Source organism: Notamacropus eugenii, chromosome 5, assembly GCF_028372415.1.
Source record: "Notamacropus eugenii isolate mMacEug1 chromosome 5, mMacEug1.pri_v2, whole genome shotgun sequence".
Lineage (NCBI taxonomy): Eukaryota > Metazoa > Chordata > Mammalia > Diprotodontia > Macropodidae > Notamacropus > Notamacropus eugenii.
Window position 1 is genome coordinate 369,564,830 of NC_092876.1, and position 23,884 is coordinate 369,588,713.

The 23,884-nt window shown below is 37.8% G+C and overlaps 1 protein-coding gene and 1 pseudogene across 1 annotated transcript; both read left to right on the forward strand.

The window, feature by feature from the left end:
- Window positions 1-7,262: 7,262 nt before the first annotated feature.
- On the forward strand, window positions 7,263-8,243 carry LOC140506715 (olfactory receptor 5K1-like). The gene has a single exon (XM_072614188.1). The coding sequence runs from the start codon at window positions 7,263-7,265 to the stop codon at window positions 8,241-8,243; it is 981 nt and encodes a 326-aa protein (XP_072470289.1).
- Window positions 8,244-22,656: 14,413 nt separating this feature from the next.
- LOC140506718 (threonylcarbamoyl-AMP synthase pseudogene) lies at window positions 22,657-23,678 on the forward strand (annotated as a pseudogene).
- Window positions 23,679-23,884: the final 206 nt, after the last annotated feature.

The following is a 23,884-nucleotide window of genomic DNA, read 5'->3' on the forward strand; positions in this document are numbered from 1 at the left end:
GGGCAGCACCATCCTTAAAGTCACCTAGTTTTACAGCTTCAGAGTTATCGTCACCTTTTTGTTCTCACTCCATATATCTAATGAACTGTGAAATCTTGTTTCTATTATCTCAGCATCTCTTGTATAGATCCCATTGTGTCTATTCACACAGCCTGACCCCTCATTGAGGCCCTCATCACCTCTCTCCTGAATTATCATGATAACTTCCTAATAAGTCTCCCTGCCTCAGGTATCTCCTTAGTCTAATAAATCCTTCACATATCTGCCAAAATGACTTTCCCAAAGCACAGGTGTAACAATATCACCTCTCTATTTAGTAAACTCCAGTGATTCCCTATGACCTCTAGGATCAAATATCCTCTGTTCAACATTTAAAGCTCTTTGCAATCTGCCCCTTCTTATCCTTCTAGTCTTCTTACCCATTAATGTATTCTATGCACTTTACAATCCAACCATACTCTTGCTTGCTGCTCCTCACATCCATAGATAGTCATCTTCAATTCTTCTCCCTAGGATCCCTAATTTCCTTAAAAATCTATCCCACATCTAACCACCTGTGAGTATATTCCTTTCTAAGATTAACTTCTATCTATGTTGTGTGTTTCACATAGGTCTATGTATGTATGTATGTATTTCTCTTTCATCTGTCTCTTTGTGTATACCCATACATATGCAAGTATATATATATATATGTATGCGTACCTTTACTTGTATGAGTACATGTAAAAAGGCATATGTAGGTTAAAAATATATAGAAATATGTAGATATATACATTAATAAAAATATATATGAGTACTTATAAAGGTAACTCTCTATGTGTTTGTTTATAAAATACACATTTCTTTCTTTAAAAAAAGAATTTATTTAGCACTTACTACATGCCAGGAACATGTGCTAAGCATTTTACACTTATTATTTCATTTCATCATCACAACAGCCCTAGGAGGGAAATGTTATTATTGTCTCCATTTTATAAATGAGGAGAATGAGGCAAACAGAGATAAAATGACTTGCCCAGGATCATACAGCTAGTAAGTGTTAGAGGCTAGATTTGAAGTTATATCTTAATGACTCCAGGTCCAGAGATCTATCCACTGCAAAATCTAGTTGTTTCTTTATACACCTCTGAACATCTAGCTACTAGCTGCTTTATATGTACCTGTTTCACTTGTTAAAAAGATAACCTCCTTGAGGACATTTCTTTCTAGCTCCAAATCTTAATATAGTTCCTGGCACAAAGAAAGGACTTAATAAATATTTATTGATGATTTAAATTGATTATAAGGAATAGATAAAGGGTAGGATCATTGAAAATTGAATATTATATAAAAATGAAACTCATTTTTAAAAGTTTTTGAAAATAAAGTAAGATGTAAATGTGTCTCCTACAGTCTCAGGCACAGAGAACAAAAGCAATATTTGATATCCTTAATTTCAACTGCTGAGCTACTACTTAGGCATGCCTGTGGACTGATCATATGACCATTGCTTTCTGAGGTCTGGAGATTCTATTAGTTGTTGGAGAGAATTCAGGTAATAATACCTTTAAAACTATAGTGCATAACCATTTTATACCAATATGAAACCTATAAACTTTAGCATAGATGACTCAATCAAATCATCTCCTGCAGAGAAGTGGTTCAACCTTTTTGCTCCTATGACCTTTTATAGGGATATAATAATCACTACAACTCTTCCCAATATCAGCTTCACTAAAGACATTTTTTTCAATAGTGATAAACAAGTTTTTTTTCAGGCAATGAAACATGGAAAAAATATATTAGTACTTTTTATAATAATTTCATTTGTGTAAGTATAACTCTTACAAATATTTACCTGACATATAAAAAGGGAAATTATTGTACATATAAAATTTATGTAAATGATCATTACCTATGCAATACAATCCTGGTAGGAGTCAAGCAGCTTTCACTCCTCCCTATTGGAGGGTAATCAATCACTCGCTGTATGGCAGTCACAGGTGCACAGTGGAAGCAGGTGTGCAATTAGTCTGGCCACTTATTGGACCATATGTTATTATATGGAAATCTGTTGGCAAGGTACTCATACTGACAGCAACACTGAGGAACATACTAGCATCTTTGGAAATTAAAAGGGGCGTCTAGATGATAACTTATGAATATGCGATTGTTAAGACACCATTCATTGTTGAATCATTTTTACAATTTGGATTTACTTCTAATAATGATGATGGTGTGGGAAAACTCTTTCCCTAATTTTTAAGGAAGTTTTGGCTGCAGAGTGTAGACAAACTAAAATGACATATTAATATCAAGCATGTACCATACTGCAATAAGCCGATGTAAGAATATTTTGAACGACTTAAAATCTTCAAATGTTTTGAGAAATTTGTGAGTGTCGATGAAAAGTATTTACCTGTAAATGAACAAGCATTTTCATCTCATTAGAATGCATATTTTCTTTCATCTTTAATAAGTGGCAAAATCACATGCATACCAAAGAATTGTTTTAAAATAAATTTCTTTATGATTTATTTTTAGTAAATGTTTGGTTTGCATACCTATTTTATATACCTAAATACCTAGGGCCACATAAAATTTCTTGGGCAAAAAGTTTAAGAAGTCTCGATCTATATCACACAGTTGTGAGGAAATGCTTTATAAACTTTTAAGGGCTACACACATTTGATTTATGAGGATGAGGATGCTTATAAAAAAGGAAATTCAAGACCCTCTGTTAAGGAGTGAAGACATCTACACAGAAAAGCAAAATGATAATAGCATAAGAAGACAGTGCACATTTTCTCCTCATTGCAATTTCCAATAAGATAGTCAACTAACATTTGTTAAGTACTATGTACCAGGTACTGTACTAGGGATACAAAAAAAAAGTCTGAGACTAAACTGAAATAAAGAACATAGTCCTTATACAACTTTTAGTAATGGGAATTTGCTTTAATCCCAATACCTCAAAGGTCACATTTAATTAATCCCAACTTGGTTCATCTGTAATGTTTTGGAAATTGGCTCTTTCAGCTTACCACACCCTATAGAAATACCCTAATGCCAACTCCAAGGAAATCCCTTTCGAATTGTTAAGAAAATTATAACTTGCTTCTGATAGTAACAGATTAATGTCACTGACATATTGGCAGACATACTCAGAGTCTCCTGCATTCTCCTTCTTCATATTGTTCTTCATATCCTCAAAGTTTCAGAGGCCATAATTTATTTCTGTATATTCTGGTGCCATGAACTAAAAATATAGTAAACAGTCAATGATTACTAAATCCTCTTCAAGGAAATTTAGGTGAGAGAAAGAAGTTTTATTTATTTTTATTAAATGCTAATATTCAGAAACAATTAGTTCCCAAAGTTTTTAGTTTCTCACAATTTGAAATAATTTGTTATCAATTCTTTGTGACTTTCTTAAAATCAAAATTCCCCATTTGGATTGTAGCACTGCACCTTGAATTCTTATGCAGCTTGACCAATTCTGAAAACCAGTGGAGTATTCACTTGACAAGATATACTGGTAAGGGAACAACATTATTTTCTAAAAAAGTGATTACAAATGTTAATCGTTTTAACTTGTCTGAATATTGGGGATTGTAATGGATTTTCAGGCAGCAATTATGCTAAAAAGAAAAAGACAATTTAATATTGACTTTCAAACCAATGAAAAATAATCCTTTACAATGCCATGCCACATCTTTAGCAGGCATTCCCCAATATGAAGTAGAAGTGACATTTCCATTTTTTTTTCTTTTTCACAATCTTGATAGTATTTTGAGGATTGTTCTTTGTTTTTAGATAATAGAGAAGTAAAATCAAGTACCTAAGACAGTCTCTGTTTAATTTTAGGAATGAATTGAAAGAAAATATCACAATGCTACCTGAGTGACTAAAAGGGGAAGATGAGTCTTAGAGAGGATAAATGTATGGTAATGCATGTAATGAAAAATTATCCAAGTCATTCTTATGAGATACTTGGTCTTATAAAAGGTTACTTAAAGATAGAGATTAGTTAGTACATACTGAATCTAAAAATTCTAAATGAACATTACAAAGAAGGACATTGGAAGGAAAACAGAAAGGTCATCATGTCTCATTAGAAACCAGATACCTTGGGCACTTAATATTACTGATCTCTAAAAAGACATAACAGATCAGGCAAAGTTTTAGAAGCACTTTCACATGACAATGTACTAAAGAAATTTAGGCTCTATGAAAATGACAACTGAAATGGTAAACTTTTTTGCAACTGAATCTGTGTTTTCATTGCTGTATAGATCTTTCAATAAGAAAGTTCCTTCTAGGGGCAGAGCCAAGATGGCAGAGTAGAAAGACTCACATACACTAGCTCTTACCCCACAGCTCATAAAATACCTGTAAAGAAGAACTCTCAACAAATTCTAGAGCAGCAGAAGCCACAGAACAATGGAGTGGAGGAGATTTCTAGCCCAGAGTGACCTGAAAGACTGATGGGAAAGGTCTGTTGCACCAGACGCAGAGCAGAGCCCAGCCCTTGGCCACGTGGCTCCGAGAGAAGCAGGTCCTGGCAGGCTTCAGGGACAGAATCTCCAGTGGCAGCACAGATGCCTTAACCTACAGGTGCCAAAGGTCAGTGAGAGGGTCTTTTTGGCTGGCTGAGAAGGGAGCAGGGTGTCCCCATAACTCAGGCCTCCTCAGGTGGCAGCAGTGGAGGCAGTAGTGGATGGGGGTTCCCAAGGCAGGCAGCAGCCCAGATCCATTGTTGAAGGTCTTATTGTAAACCCCCTGAGGGAACTGAGCCCTCTGTGGTGGCCCTGCCCCCACCTGAGCAGCGGATCTTAATCTCACACTGAATAGCAGCCCTGTCCCCACCTAAAGCCTCTGAGGGGTTGGAGCAGCTCATCTGAATCTTAGCCCCCCATGCTGGCTTTGTGGAACTGGAAGCAAGGTGGTTGTGAAAAGGAAATTCAGAATTCAAATAACTGGCTGGGAAAATGCCCAAAAAAGAAAAAAATAAGACCATAGAAGGTTCCTTTCTTGGGGAACAGGTGTTTCCCCCCACCCTTTCAAATGAGGAAGAACAAGGCATACTGTCAGAGGAAGTCAAGACCTCCACCTCTAAGGCCTCCAAAGGGAATTTAAACTGGGCTCAGGCAATAAAAGAGCTTAAAAAACAAGTTAGTAGCTTACTAAAGGAGAATCAAAAAAATGCTGAGGAAAATAACAGCTTTAAAAGAGGCTAATTCAATTGGAAAAAAAGGTCCAAAAAGCCAATGAGGAGAAGGAGGTTTTAAAAAGTAGAATTAGCTAAATGGAGGTGAAGATTCAAAAGCTCACTGAACAAAATAATTCATTGAAAGAGAATTGAGCCAATGAGATAAACCAAGCAGTGAGTAAACAAAACCAAAAGTTTGAAAAAATAGAAGATAATGTGAAACAGCTCATTGGAAAAACAACTGACCTGGAAAATAGATCCAGGAGAAATAATTTAAAAATTATGGGACTACCTCAAAGCCATGATCAAAAAAAGAGCCTAGACGTTATCTTCCATGAAATTATCATGGAAAACTGGCCTGATATTCTACAATCAGAGGGCAAAATAAATATTGAAAGAATCCACTTATCACCTCCTGAAAGAGACCTGAACAGAGAAACTACTAGGAATAGTTTGGGGAAGAGAATTTTAGTCCAAATTTCCTAGAGGAAGGTAACCTTGGGTAAAATTTGGCATTGATAGAAAAGTTAAGGTTTTAATGATAAATTTGATTTTGTGATTGCTATTTAATCAGGAACTAGAACCTGTATAGAGAGGCATGTAAGCCACTTAAGACTTGCCTCAAAAGATGTTCCTTAGCCAAAGTGAAATTATAATCATATTTGAAACCTGGTTATTGGAACTTGCCATTTTTAGATGCTATGGTATAGGTAGACAAAGAGAACTTGTGGTTTTTGTTATTGTTTTTTGTCCTTCATTTTCAAGAGGATCATGACACCAGGAAGGAGAAGTTGTGACATGCAAGTGAATTGGATTTAAGTAAGGAAGGGTTGTTCAAAGTTACCAGCTTCACTCTCTCTTCCAGAGAGCCATCAGCAAGATATAGATCAGGATGACTGGAGATGTCCCCAATGACTCACTTGACTAAAGAGCAGGTAGGACATAGTTGAGAACAGGAAAAAATAGATAGGGTCAAAGAACAAAATTCAATGCAGTTGACAAACTTTTATTGAGCACTTCTTTGCAAGATGAAGCTACATGGAACAGCTAACGAAGCAAAAAAAAAAAAAAAAAAAAAAAACAGCCTAGGAGCTGGGCAGACCCCGACACAAGGCCTACCTCTCAGCATCATGCCTTTGCCTCTGTGACCATGAGAGAGTCATTTCACTTCTCAGGAACCAAGAAAGCAAGAGTATAAAGTGCAAATAGAAATGATGAAAGGAAGGAATTCAGAGAAACTTGGAAGATTTGTACAAACTGATACAGAATGAAGAAAACCAGGAGAGACATTTCTAGGATGCCTCAATAATGTAAAGGAAAACCAGTTTGAAAGATTTAAAACTGTGATAAATACAATGATCTCCTCTCCTCTTAGACTGCCAGCACTCTAGTGTAGATCCTCCCTTCATACCTAGACTATCGTAATAGCCTCCTGGTGGATTTTCCTACCTCAAGTCTCTCCCTACTCCAATCCATTCTTCTTCACTCACTGTGATTTTCCTGAAGTGCAGGTCTGATCATGTCACCTTCCCTACTCACTAAACTCCAATGGTTCCCTATTGCCTCCAGAAGCAAATGTTATGGGGTTGTCTGCTCTTGCACTGGCAGTTCAGAGCTTTGCTGTACTGATGCTACTGGACTGTGGCTTCCAGCAGGTTTTTACTCCTAAAAGGGCTGCTGCCTGTTGCTGTTATGGGTGTGAGTTCTAGTGGTTAGGAAAGACAGAGAGAAAGAAGTAAAGTGAAGACTGACTGAGGTTTTTCTGAAATAGTTTTCTAGAAGAAGCAGAGGCCAATTAGGAGAGTGGAAGTTTCTCAGTGGTAAATCTTTGGTGTGGGTAATGAGGTGGTTATTCTCCTAAATGATATTTTTTAAATGACTATGTCCAACCAATTTGGTACTTTACCTGGAACTCAAAACTTTGAGGGTTTCTGACTAAATAAATTGACATTTTAGGGAGAATAATCTTCCCTTAGACCTGCATTAGATTTTAGGAGACAACACAGGAGAAGGGAAGGGGTGCCTTTGGGCCAAAGAAATAAAGAAAAAGCAGGTATAGTGTTACATTCTTATGTATACACGATTCCTGTTTTCAACAGAAAAGCTCAAGATGGCTGAGGAAAATCAGACCTTGAAGACTGACTTTATCCTCATTGGTTTTACAAATCACCCAGAGATGAAGGTCATGTTATTTATGGTATTCCTTGTAATCTATCTGATGACCATTGTTGGGAATCTTGGACTGGCAATATTAATTTCAACTGAACCTCAGCTTCACACATCTATGTATTTCTTTCTTGGTAACTTGGCTCTTATGGATGCTTGCTGTGGCTGTGCTGTAACTCCTAACATGTTGGTGAACCTCGTTTCCAAGGAAAGGATGATTTCCATCTATGAATGCATGACACAATTTTATTTTCTTTGTGTGGTTGAAACTTCAGACTGTTTTCTTCTGGCAGCCATGGCATATGACCGTTATGTGGCCATCTGTAACCCATTGCATTATCCCATCATGATGTCAAAAAAGTTCTGCATTCAGATGCTTATTGTGTCATACATAGGTGGTAATCTGACTTCTGCAGTTCATGTAGGTTTTGTATTCAGGTTAATTTTCTGTGGGTCTTATCGAATAAATCATTTTTTTTGTGATGTCATTCCATTGTTCAGATTGTCCTGTGTTGACCCTTATATTAATGAACTGATGATGTATATATTTTCAGGCTCAATTCTAGTTTTTACCATAGTCATTATCTTAGTTTCTTATCTTTACATCCTTTTCACTATCTTCAGAATGAAATCCAAAGAGGGGAGAGGCAAAGCCTTTTCCACTTGTGCATCCCATTTTGTGTCTGTCTCAATATTCTATGGTTCTCTTCTCTTCATGTACATTCGACCAGGTTCTGTTAATGAAGGAGATAAGAACATGCCAGTTGCTATTTTTTATACAATAGTCATTCCCTTTTTAAACCCCTTTATTTATAGCCTGAGAAACAGGGAAGTAATTGGTGCCCTGAAAAAGAATCTGAAGAAAAAATTGTCTTGGGATATTTGAAATAAAATTTATTCTCTGTGATTTATTGATTCAAATACAATAAAAATTTTCCTAAGAAATGACAGAGAAAACAAATGTACATTTTTATTAGGTATTATTAAATTACATAACCCTAAGGTTGAAATGAGCCAACAATGTGTAAGGAATAAGTTCAAGAATATTTATTTTATTCTAAGACTAAAATCAATCCAGCAGGAGAGCATTTATTGTTTCTTATGTACCAGGTTCTATACTAAGCACTTGGAATATGGCAACAAGAGTGAAACAGTTCCCAGTCCCTTTATATTAGAATGTAAATTATAATACATTGGAAACAATTTGTAGATATAGAGACATTTACAAAGTAGATACAAAGTAACCTTGAAAGGATTAACAATTGGAGAACTTCAAATAAGGCCTTAGGTGGTCCTTGTCCTGATTGTGAATGAAAATAGGGATTTGTTTAAAAGTCGAAGCTTCGTTCAGAAATGCCTTTCATTGACAACCCAAAGAAATGGACCATGACTGTGAGTTAGTGACTTCCAATCTCAAGAAGCTAACGTAATAAGAGAACAATACATATATTGCAAAGAGGAATCTGCAAAGGGGGATCTGCAAAGGGGGGTCTATAAGGATATGGAAGGATTCAGATTAAATATAAACTGATAAACTTTGTCATATTCAGTTACCTCAAGGCCATGGTTATTTGCTTAGAAAGGGCACCTCTGCAATTAAATTTGTTTCTGAACTCTTTTGACATATTCTCAAGTAACTGCTTTGGAAAGTTTACTTCCATAAATATGTCTCCTGTCTCATTATTATAGCTGGGAGAGATCTCTTTGGACATTTACTCCAACACATTCATTTTGCAGATGAGAAAACAAACCAAGAGAAGGCTAAATTCCTTACCCATGATTACAGGGGATTTAAACATCAGAGGAAGGCTTTGAATTCAAGTTCTTCAACTAGTGATCTTTCCACTGTCCCACACTGCCCATCTCTTTGATGATACTTGCTGCTATTCATACTATTTTAAGGTCATTATTAGTAAGCTAACGTGGAAATGACATGTCAACAAATTTAAACAATTTTTGTCTAGTTATTATTCAGTTTATCTGTAAGTAACCAAGGCCGCAAAAAACATTTGACTAGAATACATATTTTATAAAGCATATAAAACAGATATGAGACTCATATCTAAGCCCCAAGTTAGGAAGGAAAGAATGCATAGTAACAACTCTTCTCAGAAATTTAGTCCTTATCTCTACAGAGTTTGCACCCCCTCACTTGTGGATCTCCCCCAAAGTAAGTCCCAGGTTCAAGGACAACTTTTGGTAAATTAGAAATTCAAAACCATAGTTCATGGATGCCCACTAATATTTCTTTTATTAGACCTCCAGAGAAGCTAGGTGATTTGATAATGATCGCACAGCAACTAAGCATCAAAGGAATGATCTGAACACAATAGTTCAACTCAAAAGATAAGGAATAGCACTACAAAATAAAATAAAAAAAAAAAACAAGGAAAATCTTCCCCCAAAATGTAGGGTTACACTTTCCTGCAAATGCTTATACCACTTCAATTTAATTCAAAAGGAATTTATTAATCACCAAACATATATGTAGATGTAAAAGTAGATATAGATGTAGATGTGTGTGTATATGCATGCATGTATGTATGTATGTACACAAACATGTACATATTGGGATATCATTGAACTGTTGCTACAATCTAGAAGGTGTGTGTGTGTGTGTGTGTATGTGTGTGTGTATGTGTGTGTGTGAACTGTTGCTATATAGTAGCATCTGCTGCTTTGCTATTTTTCTTGTTGCTGCCATCTTCCAGCCTTTCTTGGAAGCAAAATCTGCCTATGTTTACTCTATGAGTTTTCTGCAGCTCTCAGCTGCCAACCTTGTTAGGCAGTCAGTCAAGCAATCAGGCAGACAAGAAATAAGCATTTATTAAGCTCCTACTATGTGCCAGACACTGTGCTAAGCATTGACCATATAAAGAAAGGAAGAGGATTATCCCTGCCCTCAAGGACCTCATTATCTAATGGAGGATACAACAAATAAATATGTTAAAACAAACTATATAGTGGATAAATAGGAAATAATTAATAGAGGGAAGGCATTAAGATTAAGAGGGACTGGGAAAGGCTTCCTATAGAAGGTAAGATTTTAGTTGATACTTGAAGGAAGCTAGAGAAGTCAGTAGGCAATGATGAGAAAGAAGAGCATTTCAGCCATGGAGGACAGCCAGTTAAAATATTTGGAACCATGAAAGGGAGTATCTTGTTCCTGGAAGATCCAGGAGCCCAGTGTGACTGGACCAAAGAGTATATGGTGGTGTGTAAGGTGTAAGAAGACTGGAAAGGGAGTGGGGAGGGTAGTTAGAGTTCGAATCCAGCTCAAGACACTTACTCGCAGTGTGACTCTAGGCAAGTCACTTACCTTGTTTGCCTTAGTTTCCTTAGCCGTAAAATGGTGATAACAATACCCATCTCATAATATTGTTGTGAGGATCAAATGAGACAATATTTATAAAATGCTTAGCATATAACTGTTTATTTCCTTCTCTTCCCTCCAAATAAAGGTGAAATTGAAAAAATTATTAAAATCTCATTTCTTCAATTACATCTGAACAAAATTGATAATTAAAATGAAATGGATGAATATTTACAAAAATGTGAAATGATCAGATTAATGAAATAAGAAATAAAGAAACTGAATCAGCTAATCTCAGAAAAGAAATTGGATAGCCATAAATATTTTCACAAAGGAGAAAAAAATAAAGCAGATGGATTTAAAGGTGAATTTTATCAAATAAGTGAAGAATATTTGCAAACATAGGAAAAGGGATCTTATTAAATTCCTTCTATGAGACAAATACAACTCTAATAACAAAATCAGGAAGAGTTAAAGCAGAGAAAGAAAATTATAGACCACTATCCCTAAGAAATGTCAATACAAAATATTAAATAATACCTTACTAAAAGATGCTACAATAAAAATTCTTTAAAAAAAATACACTATGACCAGATTAGATTTGCTCCAAGAATACAGAATTGATTCAATATCAGGAAGTCCTTAAACATAATGAATTTTAACAATAAAAAGTAACAAAATCAGATGAAAATATTAAGTAGGTACCAAAAAGACTTTTTGCCGTAATATAGCAAACATTAGCAAGCATAAGTATAAATGCCTTAACAGATGTTAACGATAAATCATATCTATCTAAAAATCAAGAATAAATGGATGAATAAAGCATTTATTAAGCACTTACTATAAGTTCTAAGCACTGGGAATACAAATCAAAAAGTAAAACAGTTCTGGCTTTCATGAAGTTCACATTCGACTGGAGGAGACAACACAAAGGGATACTTTCAACTGCAAGTCTGATGGAAAGGTCCCATTGTCGTTAAGGTGCAGCAGCAAAGCAGATGGCAATGTCTCTTCTTTAATGTCATTTTTGCTAGTAAGGATTATGAGGCAGATAGCTGTGCCATGGACAGAGCTCTGGGCCTGGAGTTAGGAAGATTTGAGTTCAAATCCAACCTCAGAGACTTATTAGCTACATGACCTTAGTTAAGTCATTTAACCTGTTTGCCTCAGTTTCCTCAACTATAAAGTCCTGAATGTACCTTAATACTCTTTGACCATATGTTCCTATTTCTAGCCATATATTCCCAAGAGTTCAAAGGCAGAATGAAAGATTCCATAGGCACAAAAATGTTTATAGCAGCACCATTTGTTTTAGAAAAGAACTGGAAACAAAGTCAGTATTCATCAATTGGCTGAAGAAATTATGGTATATGAATGTACCATTAGATATAGAAAGGGACAAATATAGAGAAACCTCAGAAGAGTTTTGTGATTTAGTTCAGAGGTAAGTGAGAAGACCCAGGAAAAAGAATTATGCGATGATTATAAGGGGAAAAAATCAAAACTAGAAACTAGAAAGAAAACTGAAGACTCAAAAAAAAATAATCAATGCAATGACCAATCAAGACTTCACTAAATTTATGATGAATTATGTTTCCTACCTCTTGCCAGAGGAGTGATGGACTAAGTATAAAATGAAACATTTTCACAGAGGACCAATATATGTAGATTTATTTTTACTTTTTTATGTTTATTTAGTATAAAGGAATACTTCTCCCCACACCATTCGGGGGAGAGTTTAGGAGAAGAATATTAGTGGAAGTGACTCTTAAAAAAAGGAAAGAAAGAGCATCAATGGATCAGTATTAAAATACACAAAAGAGAGCAGAAGGAAGTTAATAAGAGGGCACAGAGAAGCAGGATGATACTGGAGCCACAATGTTAGATTAAATATTTTTGAATATATTTAAAACAAGCTGCATGGATAGATATTCATGGTGTTATATACAATATTCTTTTTCTATTCTTTGTGTAAGGAAATGTTCATGACTGCTGATTTTTGTCAAATTCATAATGACTAAAATTTTTTCAAACATTATTCAGGAGTGTGTTCCATTTAGGTAGAAAACCACAAACTTCCTTCTTTAACCACACACACACAAAAGCATTTCCTTAGTCATTTTATATCTCTAAAACAAAGTTTTCAGGTGATTTAATTTTTATGCAAGTGAGAACAGTAAAATATTTGTTAATTGTCTTCTCTTTGGAACAGTGATGCTTGCCTGAAAAATCTAAATTCCTTATATTTTTGCTGGTTTTGATTTTGTGTATAAGTAAGATACTAAAATTAGAGAGAGAGCCAAGTCATATTGTATTTCACAAATATACTTATCGCAAAACTGCACTTTTGAGCCTAAATATAGGTTTTCATTATATCCAATTTATCACATTTTTCCTGTGGTGTGATAATTTATCATAAATTTTTATCATACCATAATAGGCTTAAGATTTTTAGAAAACTTTTTTTTGAAACAAAAGAAAATAGTCAATGTAAAATGAAAATGACTAACTCTAACTGTACATTATCTTATCTTATATTATCTTAACATTATCTTAAGAAGAAATAACTAAAACCACATCCTCTTCTACGTCTTGAGAAGCATCAAAGGTTGCATCTTTGTTTTGGTTATCTTAAATAACTGCCCTTTCCCCTCCACCACCACCTCTAAACTTAATTTAGCTGGAAAATATAAATTTTAGTCTACAAATTTTAACATTATTAGCTTCATAAATATTTATATTTAGGTGCTATGACACTCTATAATCACACAAAAATTCTCTTAGGAGAAATGTGTCTCCCTTCACACCCTTTAGTGCTAAAACCTTAAGTATAGTTTCTTCATCTATAAGGCTTCATAAATATAGGACAAAAAAGTATAGGCATATGGTATTAAATAGGAGAGGAGGAAAGGTAAAAATAATAATAGAAAGAACATACTCCACTATCCATCTATAAGTATTTTCTAAAAAATGAAAACATGAGCATCTTATATTTTTAAAATGAAATATTAGAGTTACTTTTAAGATACCTAAAATGACTTCCTCTAATCTCAACTCTTTCATCCCTTTTTCCCTCTCTATGCTTGTCCCTTATTTAATCTCAGCTCTGGACTAATTCTAATATTCTTCTTGTCTGTTCCTAACATGTAGTTAAACAGAGTTTGAAGCATTCACAAAACCAATGAGGGTACACTACAAGAACACTGATTACCCTAGCACTGACTCTATGTTATTTTTCTCCCCTCCCTGAGGATTCTCTGCTACTACAAATTTACTCTACAGTATGTAGAGCTTAATATCCATACCCCTAGTACACCTCCGTCTCTGGGGAGGAGAGGAGAATTAGATTCCTAACTCCACTCAGCTCCTATAGAACACAGTCCAAATCCAATTTAGGGCTCCGGTCCCAAGTACTCTGGCTTCTCGGGACTTCCTTGCTGGAATCCTGACTCCAAGGTCACCATGGCTTGAATATCCAGGTCCACTGAAGATCACTGCCAGCTCCCGAAACTTAAAAAAACTTTTGTTGTTGTGTAGTTGTTTCAAGCACATCCAACTTTTTATGATCCTATTTGGAGTTTTCTTGGCAGAGATACTGAAGTGATTTGCCATTTCCTTCTCCAGCTCATTTTACAGATGAGGAAACTAGGGCAAATAGCATTAAGTGACTTTTCCAGGGTCAAATAACTACTAATATCTGAGGCTAGATTTGAACTCAGGTTATCTTAACTCCAAGCTAGGTGCTATATCCAATGTGCCACCTAACTCCCAGCAACTGAGAAAGACAAATGACACCAAATAGAAACAAATACCTCCAGGTTCACTTATCAGAGCCAAGTAAATGAGATTGCTGGGGCGGGGGGGGGGGGGGGGGGGGCAGAATTCCCCCTTCTCCCTCCTGCTTCAGTTCAGGATGTGTGTTTAGAGAATGAACTATGATCTTTATCCTCTGGAACAGCAGGAAAAAGCAAGAAAGAGTGAAACTGTCTCAGTTTGATAGTTTCAGGTTTTTGTTTTTTTTTTAAAGCAGCTTGTTCTGGCTACATAGACAGTCAAAGCAGGCTACTCACCCATGTGGTAGGAGGATGCAGAAGGCCTCTGTGTTAGGCAGTCCGGACATATTCCAATGCCCCATTATATTATATAAATTTTGCTTATATCAATCAATCAACATTTATTAAGTACTCACTATGTGACCCACTTAGTCAATGTTAAGCAATGGCGATGCAAAAAGGGGCAAAAGACAGTCCCTGCTATCAGGGAGCTCTTTGCTTAGTGGAGGAGTAGCTTGCACACAAATATATACATGTAAACTATGTACAAGATAAATAGGAAATTATTAAAAGAAGGAAGGCACTAGAATTAGGAGACTGAGGAAAGGAAGCCTGTAGAAGATGGGATTTTAGCTGGGACTTGAAAGAAGCCAGGCGAGCAAGGAGGGAGAGACAACGAAGGAGAACGCATGAGGCATGCAAAACAGAGAGAACATACCTAGAGTTGGGAGATGGAGTGGCTTATTCATGGAAGAACAAGGAGGCCAGTGTTATTGGATCCAAGGGTACATGGCTGGGAATAAGGCATGAGAAGACTGTAAAGGTAGATAGGGGCTAGGTTATGAGGTGCTTTGAATGTCAAACAGAGCATTTTGTATTTTCTCATGTAGGGAGCCACTGAAGTTCAGTGTGTGTGTGTGTGTGTGTGTGTGTGTGTGTGTGTGTGTGTGTGTGTGTGTTGGCATGTGATATGGTTCAACCTGAACTTTAGGAAAATCACTTCAATGTCTAAATGGAGAATGGATTGGAATGTTGGAGGGGGGAGAGACTTGAAGTAGGCAGACCCACCAGTGGGCTATTTCAATAGTCCAGCCTTGGCAACAGATTGGATTTGGGGGATCCTCGTTGTAGGAGGAAAATATTTTTTTAAATTCTTAATTGATTTTCTATCCTATTCTCCAAAGGAGAATCCTATTTCTATCCTATTCTAAACCTTCTCTTCTTTTCTCTTGTCTTCTATACTTTTTCCTCCTACACTCTTTCACATGAAGACCTTGTCACTTCACTAAGAAAACTGAGGTCATTCATTGTGTATTTCCTTTCTTCCCTTTCTCAAAAGACAGGGTCTCAAAACCCATGTCATTATTCTCCATTCTCTTTTCCTCCATTCCTCTTATAATGAGATAATTCTCATTTTCAAAGTCAGCCTCTACATCTGCTCTTGATCCTGTTCTCTATTAACAGGTTGAAACCTTTTCTTACCTACTGATTCATTTTCTACTGCTTTCTTACAGGTTTCTGTCCTGTATCTTTAAGAACAAAACAAAACAAAAATACAAAAAACAATCTTTACCAAACCCTACAATTCCCTCAAACTATCATCTTATATATTTTCTCTTTTTCTCATTCAAAATGTCTTGGTTTGGTTGGTTGTTGTCCTTTGTTCTCAAAGAGGACCAAAATGATATCACCATTATAAAGTGAAGTTTCAATGTGTACAAATGTGGCTGATTCGGCCAATATGAGCTATGCTCTACCACAGATTGGGCACAGAGACTCCACATGAACATTTGGGGTGGTTACTTCAAATTTGCACATCCTATGTTTCCTTTGTGCTGTTTCATTTCTGCTTTGCTCATACAGCACCTTTTCTGATGTAGGCATGCCATGCTGAGTGGTCCTGTGCCAGTGTCTCCCACGTCACACAATCAAATCCAAAGTTCTTGAGGGAGATCTTGAGAGTGTCCTTGTATCACTTCTTCTGACCACCATGTGACTGCCTGCCCCATGAGAGTTCTCCATAAAATAGTCTTTTTGGCAAGCATTCAAACAACGTGGTCAGCCCATCAGAGTTGCAGTCTTTGAAGCACAGTTTGAATATTTGGCATTTAAATTCAAGCAAAGACCTCAGTGTCTAATATCTTATCCTGCCAGGTGATCTTCAGAATCTTCCTAAGACAGTTCAAATGGAAGGAATTAGGTTTCCTGGCATGGAGCTGGTAGACTGTCCATGTTTCACAGGCATATAACAATGAGGTCAGCACAACGACTCTGTAGACCTTCAGTTTGGTAGTCAGTTAAATACCTCTTCTCTCCCAAACTTTTCTTTGGAGCCTCCCAAACACTGAGCTAGCTCTGGCAATACATGCATCATCCTCATTGTCAATGTGTACATCCTTGGAAAGTACACTACCAAGGTAAAGGAACTTGTGCACAGCATTCAAAATTTCTCCATTTGTTGTAACGTGTAGTTCCATATATGGATGGTATGGTAGTGGTTAATGGAGCACCTGTGTTTTCTTGATGTTAATTATTAGGCCAAAATTAGCACAGACAGCACAGAATTGATCCATACTTTGTTGCATCTCAGCTTCAGAGGCTTCCTTAAGTGCACAATCATCTGCAAACAGAAAATCACCCACCAACACTCCCTCCACTTTTGTCTTGGCTTGTAGCCTTTTCAAATTGAAGAACTTAACCATCAGTATGGTAGTTGACTTTGATGCCGTGTTCATCTTCATTGAAAGCATTTGACAACATGGCTGAAAACATCATGCTAAAAAGCATAGGAGCAAACACATAGCACCGTTTCACCCCATTAGTGACTGGGAAAGCACGAGAGCATTATCCACTATCCAGAACCCAGGCAAACATGCCATGATGAAATTGATGTACAATACTGATGAACTTCTTTGGACAACCAAATTTTGATATAATTTTCCATAAGCCTGAACGACCAACAGTATCAAAGGCTTTGGTCAGATCTACAAATGTTGTATACAGGCCTCTGCTCTGCTCTTGGTACTTTACAGACATCTGTTTTGCTCCTGGCATTTCTCCTGGAGTTGTCAGGCAGCAAACACCATTATCGACTGTTCCTCAGTCCTTTCTGAAGCCATACTTGCTCTCAGGTATATGACCAACTTCCAGGTGAAGAATGAGTCTATTAAAGAGGACTCTAGCAAGAATCTTGCCAACAGTGACTAAGAGAGAAACCCCCCTGTGACTGTTGCAGGACAAAATCTATTCCCTTTACCTTTATAGAGATGGACAATGGAGGTATCCTTGAAAAAAGGTTGAAAAATGAAGGCCAGTTTACTGAAGCTGGAGCTGGTTACACATTTTTCAAGAGTGGCCAGAGTGCAGGGGAGCATCATGAAGCTGGCATAGGTTTTGCAATCAAAACTAGTCTAGTCAGCAAGCTGGTATGCCTGCCAAAAGGAGTGACAACAGTCTCATGACAGTGAGACTGCCACTTGCAGGAAAATGCCATGCCACCATCATCAGTGCCTATGCTCCCATTATGATAAACTCTGATGAGATCAAAGAAAAATTTTATGGAGACCTAGACGACCCTTATCATCAATGTGCCAAAAGAGGACAAGATTATAATTCTGGGTGACTTTAATGCTAGAGTAGACTCAGGCTACCAGATTTGGCAGGGAGTCCTAGGGAGGAATGGGGTTGGAAACAGCAATAGCAATGGTCATTTACTACTGAAGACTTGGGCATCTAATGACCTCATCACCAACACTGTTTTCCATTTACCTAAACACAATAAAACTTCATGGATGCACCCTCACAGCAAACATTGCTAATAGACTACATAATTGTAAGGAGAAGAGACAGATGATATGAGAGTGACTGCCAGGCCTAGAGGCCTGAGGGCTACCCGAGTCTTACCTTACCTATCGTAGGTCTTCGGCTGGCCAAACTGGATAAACATATGAGAGAAGAGACTTTCCGGAGTCGAACAAGGGTTAGGCTTTATTCAGGGTCCTGGTTACATGTGCAGGGGGAACTCTTCCTTAGGAGAGAGAGAGAAATCTCCCAAGGAGGCAAAGATCTTACAGTAAGAGAATGAAAGCAGAAGTGGAAGTGGGGAGAGAGGGGGGAGGGAAGAGCGAAGAGAGGAGAGAAGGAAGAGGGGCCTTCTGTCCTCTAAGGGCCCCTCAGCGCTAAGAGCTTTCAGGCTTTCCTGACCCTACTTAAGCTCTCCTGCCACATAGTTTGCACCTGAATACCGTGCCTGTTAGATAACAATAGGTGTGCCCAGATCCGGGCCAGTCTCGAGGGCGGGGATGCTCTCTCCCATCACGTTCTCGCGGGAAGAGGCGGAAATACACGAGATCTCACTCCTCAATTCCCTGCTGTTTTCTGGGGGGCCTCATGAGAACTCTAAGGTTTAGAAGCTCTCACCTTTACCCGCCCGAGACTGTCCACATGGAACTGAACTTACACCCCCAACAAGTGATAAAGGCAATGTGTGATACAAAGTGCTGGATTGATTATGATCTTTTGATTATGACTTATCCTTTGAAGCTAAATATTTGCATTCATCAAAAGTGCCACACCCCCCCAAAGCAAAATTACTACCAGAAGAATTAATATCAACAAATTAGATTTTTTCTCTGAGCATGAACAGTTTGTTGCCAACTTGGAAGGAAAGTTGAACCAACACACAGTTGACAACAGTGGAGCAGAAAAGGAGTGGGCAGCTTTCAGATATTCGGTGGACATCATTGCATTTGCTCATCTGGGTCAGAACACTCTCAAACACCAAGCCTGGTTTGATGAAAATGATGGGGAAATCCAGAAGCTGTTAAATGAAAAATGAGAACTCCACAGGTTTTACCAGCAGGATAGTTCATCCACCTCTAAGAAGGCAGTATGTAATTCCATCAAAAGTAAAGTACAAGCAAAACTTAGAGAGATGTAGGATTCCTGGCTCAGTAAGAAGGCAGATGAAATTCAGTTTTATGCTGATAGTAACAATCTAAAGTGCTTTTATGATGCCCTGAAAGCTATTTATGGACCAAAAACCTATGATGCATCACAACTACTCAGTGCTGATGGAGCCACATTGATTAGTGATCAGGACATGATCCTAAAGAGATGGGCTGAACACTTCCATAGTGTTCTCAACAGATCATCGTCAATCAGTGCTGAGGTTATTGACCATTTACCTCAGGTTGAAGTCAATCCCTCCTTAGCTGAACTTCCAACTGAAGAAGAGGTTGTGAAGCCATTAGGCTTCTTTCATATGGTAAAGCACCTGGTGCTGATTCCATTCCAGTCAAAATGTCTAAATTCATGATGAACATTTCCTCATTTCTTACTCGATTCTCAATCCTTAACAATAAGATCTCCAAAACTCATACTCAACTAAAACCATTTTCCTCAGAGTTAACAGTAATCTCTTAATGGCCATGGCAGCATGGAGATTGAGTCCCTGTGTTATATGTTCTCAGCCTGGTGAATGATTGTGGCAGGCCAACCTCTACTTCATGGAACGATGGACTCAGACTGCCATGTATGACCTTCCCTTTAAGAACTGAGGAAGGATATGGGCACTTTCCATCCTTGGGTCTGTCTCCTAATAGATGTTTTACATGATTTTCTCATTATTCTTTTAAGATATTTCTTTATTCTCATTTTTTGCTTTACATGTGGTCCATTACAGATGCTGTGAACTGCATGTCAGCATTTTGTTATAATGGTCATTGAAAATATCGAAAACATTGACTAGCTGGAAACACTCATAATTTAAAAAGAAGATCAGAGATTTCAAAATTTATTCCTGACGAACAGAATTTGACTATCAGGTGACTCTAGACCTATCTTCAAGTGATTATGTTTGTTAATTACCTGTGCATATACTCTTTAAAATCGCAGAGAAAGGGATCCTTGTGGAACAAAAGGTCATTTTACTCCCAGGCTAGAATGCAGGTCATTCCCATAGTCAGCTGTGGTGGCTAGAACCTCATTTGCTCTAAGCAAATCTCCAGTCTCTGACACAGAAGTTTTAAAAGGTTTGGGTGGAAGTGTAGTCTGATATGAAGATCACAACCCACCTACTGAAACAAGAAAAGTGTGATCTAGGAGGAATCAATTATTCTCCATGAAGAGAGGAGTAAAAGATCATGGAGTGTGTTGTCTGTGGTAATACCTGCTAGCTATGGCATCTGTCTTTGTTCTTAGTCTTTGAGGTTCATAACTTTGGTGTTATCCTTGAACTCTCAGTCTTCCTCACCTCATATTGCCAGATCTTGCTATTTCTACCTACATATCAGTCACCTCAACCCACTTTTTCTCTAGTTTATAGCCACCAACAAAGATCAGGTCCTTATCGCTGTTTACTATACAAAGAGAACAAAGGACCTCAAAATAGTCAATCTCCTTGTGTCAAGTCTCTCTCCACTCTGATTCAGCTTTCACACAGTTCAAAAGCTACGATTTTCCATGTGTGAAACTACAACTTCCCTATTTCAGTGACTTCCTACAGCCTCGAAAATTAAACATAAAATCTTTTGTTTGGCTTTTAAGGCCCTTTAATTCTACTTTAGAATATCATAAAGCTTCATGAAAAACCCCAAACTTTATAAGATCATAGGAAAACTTTGAAAAATACTTAACTATATCACGCTAAATGCTTCTGTAATTATCTCCACTGTTTGTGAATTCTTTCTTACTATTTGAATTCAGAATGCTACATTTAAAAAAACCAAAATACTATTTTTCATCATTATATGTTACTATCCTTTCCATACTTTACAATATGATAGACTTTTGTTTCTAGCACATGGTAGTCCATTTTCCTTCTGCTTTCTTTTGCAATGACTTTTCTTATATTTGAAGTTACCATTCTTACTTCTACCTTGTAATTTCCTTCTAGATGTAGTTCAAGTACTGTCTTTTATACAAAACCTTTCTTGATTCCCTCAACTGTTGGTACTTTCCCTTCCTAATTGCTTTTAAATATATTTAACTGCTTTACATTTTATATTTTTGGGGAATATAATTCTTCTGCATATATTTAAATATGCATCTGTTATATCCTTTAACAGAATGTAAGCTTTCTGAGAATTTGGAAGTTTCATTTTTCATTTGATTTTATAACTGGGATTACCTTTGTACAGAGCCTGATCCATAATATGTCCTTAATAAATACCTATTGATTGATGGACATTTTTTGGTAAATAATTACCATTTAATTTATCTTTTTAAAAATTGTTTATTTATTTTCAGTTTACAACATTCAGTTAGTTCCACAAGCTTTTGAGTTCCAAACTTTCTTCCCCTCTCTCCCTTACCCCTTCCTGATATAGGCACTTAATTTATCTTTTAAAAAAATCTGTATTGTCATATTAAATTTGTCTTATACCCCAAAATGTGTCTCATTCTGCGTATGCAGAATATGATTTCTCTGTCAAGGGGTGGATAGTATTATTTAACACTAGTCTTCTATAATCATCATTCCTGATTGTGTTCATCTTTCAAAATTGTTCATTACTACAGTGCTGTTAGAATAAAAATTATTCTTTGTTTATGTTCACTTCCTATAGAATCAGAGCATCTAAGTCTTCCAAGGTTTCTCTGATTTTTTTCCTTAACTATGAATAACTGTTAAGTGGTATTTTTCTTTCTTTTTTATCATTATGGGGAAAGTGAGAAGGTGAAAATACTTGTTAATTAAAAATTAAAATTCAATTTAAAAATTGTCATATTAGGAGAAGGTTGTGTGGGAGAAACAGAATAATTTGAACTGAAAGAGGAAAATGAATTGTGCAAAACTTAGATGGAAGACTTTTAAAGTAGATCAGATATTTCATTCAGAGAAGGGAAAATTGAGAGGACTTGAGGAGAAGATAGAGAAGGGAAAAGTTTGGAGATGAATGAAGAAAGCTCAAGGTGAAGGGGATAAAGTCCAGGAAAAAGACATGAGCAAAAGGATCAAAAGAGAATGGAAGCAGAAACAGAAAGAGAAGAGCTTCAGCTGAAGGAAACGAAGAAAAGAAAGCCATTTGAATAGAAGGAACCCTTGAAAGAGAAGATGGAAGTTAGGACAGGATTAAAAAAAAAAGACAAGAGGTTGGAAACTGGCCGTAGGTAAGATATTTGCAATGTAAAAAGAAGGGGGAGGAGGCTAATCACGTAAAAAGATGCAGATGACGTGAGAATGTGAGTGACAACTTCAGCTTCCCCCAAGGAATCTGCCACATACATCCCCAGATGGACCACAAGTAGGAAAGACGAGAGACTGAGGCTGCTTACTTGCAGAAAAATGGGGAGTGGAGGCTGACCCGCCCATGAGGCCGGGGCGGGCGCCTCCACCTGCAGCGCTGGCTGCCCTGGAGGCCGCAGCCGTGGGGAGGGAGAAGGCTCCCTGCCCTCCGGACCTGGGGTCCGGTGTCTGCAGCTCCCCCGGGGTCTTGCTGACCCTCGTTCCCTTCCGGACGCGGGCTCCAAGCAAGGCCTGGAAGGCTGGTCCGAAGCCCTGTCCGCCGCGGGGACCGCGCTCCGCGCGGGCGGCCTGGTCGCTGTCCCCACGGACGTGCTGTTCGGCGTGGCCTGCTCAGCCCGCTGCTCCGCGGCCCTCGGGGTGGTGTACAGCCTCAAGGGCCGCTGCCAGACCAAGCCGCTGGTCGTGTGTCTGGGCCTGGTGGCCGACACTGTCAGGTGACGGTCCCCAAGAGCTCCTGGAGGACTTGCTGCCTGGTCCTGTGACCCTGGTGATGGAACGTTCAGGAGAGCTCAACCAGGACCAGAATCCTTTCACTCCACTTAGTTATTCGGATACCTGACCACTCCTTCATGAGAGATTTGGCTCAGATGTTCTCAGGATCCCTCGCCCTCACTAGTACCAACATTAGCTCACAGCCAAGTTCGCTGAATGTTAAGGAATTCCAGGATCTCTGGCCTTAGTCTTTGATGGAGGAGCAATCGGAAATGTAAAAAGTCCTGCAAGTCGACTTGGCTCCACAGTGGTGGACTTGTCAGTTCCAGGAAACTACAGAATTATTCCACCGGCCTGTGCACTGACACAGACTGCAGTCATCCTCCAGAAGAAGTATGGCTTGGTCCTGCTCATGAAAAAGGAAGAGGAGATGTCTGTCAATTGGTGTGACCTTGTTTAATGAGGTCATTGGGGCCAATTCTATAGACTTGACCTCTTCAAGTCTTGGAGATTGCAAGGGAGCCTCAGACTCTGCTTGTCTGAACTTGTATAGACTGATTGTTTCCATTGGCTTGATGGAAAAAGAGACACGATTACATTCAGTGTTTGTTTTATAAATTCCTGGGGATGGCCTTGTTCTGACATTGGAGTAAGTGATTCTCTTTTGGGAAAGTGCTTTACAGGCTTGCTTCTTTTTCACACAATGGTTTGAGATCTGGAGAGATCTCCCATCTGGGTTCCTATGGGTTACATAGGTGAGGGGC